The sequence below is a fragment of the Triticum urartu genome, unplaced genomic scaffold, assembly GCF_003073215.2.
Source record: "Triticum urartu cultivar G1812 unplaced genomic scaffold, Tu2.1 TuUngrouped_contig_6751, whole genome shotgun sequence".
Taxonomy (NCBI): domain Eukaryota; kingdom Viridiplantae; phylum Streptophyta; class Magnoliopsida; order Poales; family Poaceae; genus Triticum; species Triticum urartu.
This window is the reverse complement of record NW_024117538.1, coordinates 945-6,240: the sequence shown is the minus strand read 5'-3', so window position 1 is coordinate 6,240 and position 5,296 is coordinate 945. Positions and strand designations below refer to the sequence as shown.

At 47.4% G+C, this 5,296-nt stretch overlaps 1 protein-coding gene across 1 annotated transcript; it reads right to left on the bottom strand.

Annotated features, from left to right (window-relative positions):
• Positions 1-2,726: 2,726 nt before the first annotated feature.
• Positions 2,727-3,234, bottom strand: LOC125531047. Its single transcript, XM_048695458.1, has one exon. It carries the CDS (start codon positions 3,206-3,208, stop codon positions 2,732-2,734), a length of 477 nt encoding a protein of 158 aa, XP_048551415.1. The 5' UTR covers positions 3,209-3,234; the 3' UTR covers positions 2,727-2,731.
• Between the last annotated feature and the right edge of the window lie 2,062 nt (positions 3,235-5,296).

Below are 5,296 nucleotides of genomic sequence, written 5' to 3'. Positions count from 1 at the left end.
TTTTTTTAACACTTCAAAAGCAGCATGTGTTGTTGTAGACCATACAAAGGGCACATTCTTGCGCAAGAGATGAGTCAAGGGCTGACTGATAACACCATAATTGCGCACAAATTTCCTGTAGTACTCAGAAAGTCCAAGGAACCCTCGAAGCTCCTTAATAGATTGGGGGCACTGGCCACTCAAGGACCGCTTGCACCTTAGCTGGGTCTGTTGACACTCCGTTCCCACTGACCACAAAGCCCAGATATAATATGCTACGTTGGGCGAATGCACATTTTGACTCTTTAACTCTCCACTGATGTTGCCTTAGTAGTTGCAAAACTTGCTTGAGGTGTTGCACATGTTCCTCTAAGGTAGCACTGAACACAAGTATATCATCAAATAATACGACTGCACAGACACAGTCCACAGGCGCTAGAGTAACATTCATCTCTCCTTGGAATGTAGATGGCCCTCCCGTCAGCCCAAATGATACCACATTAAACTCATAGTGACCATTGTGTGTATGAAAGGTCATCTTGTATTCTTCCCAGGGAGACAAACGGATCTGATGATACCCAGCACGAAGGTCCAATTTGGAAAAGGTCTGTTGACACTCCGTTCCCACTGACCACAAAGCCCAGATATAATATGCTACGTTGGGCGAATGCACATTTTGACTCTTTAACTCTCCACTGATGTTGCCTTAGTAGTTGCAAAACTTGCTTGAGGTGTTGCACATGTTCCTCTAAGGTAGCACTGAACACAAGTATATCATCAAATAATACGACTGCACAGACACAGTCCACAGGCGCTAGAGTAACATTCATCTCTCCTTGGAATGTAGATGGCCCTCCCGTCAGCCCAAATGATACCACATTAAACTCATAGTGACCATTGTGTGTATGAAAGGTCATCTTGTATTCTTCCCAGGGAGACAAACGGATCTGATGATACCCAGCACGAAGGTCCAATTTGGAAAACCATGAGGCGCCTGATAATTCATCGAGCAATTCATCTATCACGGGCAGAGGATATTTAGTCTTCAATGTCAACATGTTCAGTTGTCTGTAATCAACACAGAGTCGCCATGTGCCGTCCTTTTTCTTAACCAAAATGATTGGGGAGGCAAATGGACTAGTGCCAGGCGAAATTACACTAGAGGCTAGCATTTCTTTTACTTGTCGTTCTATTTCTGTCTTTTGATTAGGGGAATACCTGTATGGTCTAATGTTAACAGGACGAGCTCCCTCCGCCAGCGGTATTTTGTGATCACAAGAGCAGCGAGGAGGAAGGCCAGCAGGCTCCTCAAAGATATCTACAAACGAAGTAATAACTTGCTGAATTTCCTCCGGTACATCCTCAAGTACTGTCACTTTAGTCTCTTGTGTTTCTTGAATAAGCTGTAACTCCACTACGGTGAATTCAAACTCAAATGGAAGATCTCCTTGCAGAACAACCTTACTTCCCTTGTAATCAAAGGATAACAACTTCTGTAACCAATTGACACTCATAGTCCCTTGAGCTGAGAGCCAATCCATACCAATAATACCATCATAATGTTGTAGAGGCAAGATTTTAAAATCAGTAACAAATTGATGCCCCCCTACTGACCAGCCACATTTAGGAATCCAAGCAGAACACACTAGCTGCCCCCTCCTGCAATTCGGACCCTCTGCATTTTGCTCAACTTTTGCTGGCCTGCTAACTGACTTGCCAATATGTCACTAAGGAATGAATGAGAGCTGCTAGAATCCAGTAAGAAGATCACTTCCTGTCCTGCAACTTGACAAGTGAGTCGAATAGCGTTGTTAGCTAGGTCAGCTGTTTGTGTTTCTGCAGATAAGACCATCAGATCAACTTCACTATCATCCGAGTCTACAGAATCAGTAGCACAAAATTCCAACAATTCTTGCACCACATGTAGTTGTACTGTATTATTGCACTTGTGGTCTCTGCCCCACCGCTCACCACATATATAACACAACCCTTTTGCTCTCCTGTAAGCCTTGAGAGTACCCAACTTGTCCTCTGAAACTGAGGTCATTTTCTGTGTGTCAGAGGTCCTTACTTCACTAAGCGCCTTATATTCAGTTGGCTGTTTATACTGTCACGAAGGAGTGGAGTAGCTCGTTCGCTTGTTGGAATGTGGATACTCTGGTTCACTATCCCCAACCTCTTCCTGTACTGCAGCGATTGAATAAGCTGCATCCAAATCAGCTGGGCGTTGCACTGCTACCACCATCCCGACAGTGGGCTTTTGGCCATCGACAAAACGTGTGGTATAATGCAGCATATCAGGCTCAGGCTCATATGCTGTCAGCTGATCCATCATCTCTGAAAACTGATTTATGTACGCTTCCACAGACCCTGTCTGACGCAGTCTATACACTTTGCGCACAAGTATTTGATGCTGATTTCGCCCAAAGCGAGCAAGGACAGCGGCACAAAACTCATTCCACGATGAACAAATAAACTTCTGTTGAACTGATGAGAGCCAACGTGCTGCTGGGCCTTCAAACTTCATAGCTGCTACTGCAATCCAGAGGTCAGGATCTGTATCGAACATATCAAAGTAATCCACACATCTCGTCCGCCATAACTTGGGATTCTTTCCATCAAACCTCGGAAAATCCACTGATGGTGGTCGTCCATGCCCTGAATTTCCTGACGAAGACAACGCGCCATTCCGCCTCTCACGGTGTGACAGACTGGAGAAGGAAGAGGTCAGTCTGGGCAAATCAGCCATACCTCAAGCCGGTGGTGGAATATATGGCCCAGACAAGGCTGCACCCTTCGCCGCCATGGACGAACGGAACGCCTGCATGTTCCCTTCTGTCGCGCCCTTGGGAGAGCGCTCGCCCCCTTCTGCTTCATTGGGACGAGTCGTTGAACCCTTGGCGACGCACAGTTCCTGGATTTGCCTGAGGAGGTCCACTTTGGTGCCGTCGGTGTACGCTTGCATGTCGTTGACGGCTGTTTCCATCGCCGCCTCGATGGCCTTGTCGACGGCCGCCCCGACCGAGCGCGACACTGCTGCCTCAACTGCGCTGCCCACCGCCGCCACAATCATCGCCTCAAGCTCCTTCTGGTGGCGAAGATGGGTCGCCTCGCTTGCTTGTGTGACCGTCTCGTAGATCGCCTTGCCCTCCGAAGTGAGATTGTCCATGAGTTCCTGACGCCGGCGCGCCACCGCCACCGCCAGCCTAGTCTCGTGTGGATGCTCCATCGTGGGTGGGGAAAATTTTGGCTCTAAGTACCAATTCTTAACAACTAGCTAAAAATCTCAAGGGGATTGCCATGGAGGAAAGGGGATCAAGAGGGGAATTGCTTCAGTATACGAATTGGAGTAGCTTGTTACAGGTTCCTCCTCTTACAAGCTGACGGAAGAGCCGTTCAACCAATGGCCGAATGACACGGTAGCTAGGACACATCGATATATAGTTCACTTGACCCACTCATCGGATGCGTATCGCTGGGCCGGCTGTCTCAGTCGCTTGTCGAGCCGTACCAGCTCCTGGGCTTCGTTGGTTGGGCTGTCTCCTGTAGTAGCCCGTGGTTTAGCCTTAACAGCCTAGCCCTCGGGGGAAGTGGGAAACAAATAGACACTCCCATTGGGTTCGGGAGTGGGGATGACCTGCCCTTGAGCAGGCAGCCTGTGCGAGATTTCGGCGGTTAGATACCTGGCTTCCCTTAGCTTTTTGATGTCCTCCTCTATGACAGAGGAAGCCATCCACCAGCCTTGAAGGTCCGAAGCGCTTAGCCTGAGCCTTGGGTGTTGGAACTCGGGGTGGGGGAAGGGAAGGATTGAGCGCGAGAAGAAAAGGGCAGGCCTTGGCCCCTTTATAAAGAGGGCGAATATCAAGCATCCTCCGCATGGCCGTTTGGAACTTGCCTAAAATCGAGGAGTCATATTAACTAGCACGATTGGGTTACCCGCACCCATATTGATGAGACTCCCGTGATAAGGGGAACATGATCTCTGCTTCAACAAGACATACTAATAAAACTGCCTCGCAACACGTGCAGTGGCAGGCAGGGAAAAATGGTTCGTAATGACCGCGCCACGGCAGGACGTCACGTTATGAAAAGTTGTCAGCAGATTAGATTTGTGGAATAATATACTCTCTACGGTGGTATGTGGAATTTATTTTGCAGAGCCGGACACGATTCCTGTGTTCAAAATCTTCTATGGAGTATTCGGAGAAGGAACCCGCCTTGCAATGCCAAAGACAATCTGCACGCCGGACTCATCGTCATTGAAGCCTGGTTCAGGGGCTACTGAGGGAGTCCTAGATTAGGGGGTCCTCAGACAGCCGGACTATATACTTTGGCCGGACTATTGGACTATGAAGATACAAGATTGAAGACTTCGTCCTGTGTTTGGGTGGGACTCTCCTTTCCGTGGAAGGCAAGCTTGGCAATTCGGATATGTAGATCTCCTCCCTTGTAACCGATTCTATGTAACCCTAGCCCCCCCCCCTCGTGGTGTCTATATAAACCGGAGGGTTTAGTCCGTAGGAAAACAATAATCATAATCATAGGCTAGCTTCTAGGGTTTAGCCTCTATGATCTCGTGGTAGATCAGCACTTGTAATACTCATATCATCAAGATCAATCAAGTAGGAAGTAGGATATTACCTCCATCGAGAGGGCCCGAACCTGGGTAAACATTGTGTCCCCCGCCTCCTATTACCATCCGCCTTAGATGCAGCGTTCGGCACCCCCTATCCGAGATCTGCCGGTTTTGACACCGACACACTTACCGGTGATGACCATAGTTTGAGGAGTTCATGTATTCACTATGTGTTAATGCTTTGGTCTGGTACTCTATTAAAAGGAGGCCTTAATATCCCTTAGTTTCCAACAGGACCCCGCTGCCACGTGAGGGTAGGAAAAAAGATGTCATGCACGTATGACTATATTCGGAATACATGCCTACATTACATTGATGAACTGGAGCTAGTTCTGTGTCACCCTATGTTATAACTGTTGCATGATCGATCGCATCCAACATAATTTTTATAATGGACTAACAACCTGCTTTAAGGGAAATATATAATTTTGTGCAAATTGAAGAAGAGAGTCTCCCACAAGCATGGGTGAGGCTTCTCCGATTACTTAATGCTTTGCCTGATCATCCTCTGAAGAAAAATGAAATACTTGATATCTTTTATAATGGACTAACCGATGCTTCCAGAGATTACCTGGATAGCTGTGTTGGTTGTGTTTTCAGGGAAAGAACTGTTGATCAAGCTGAATTGCTATTTAATAATATGTTGACTAATGAAAATAATTGGACACTTCCTGAACCAAC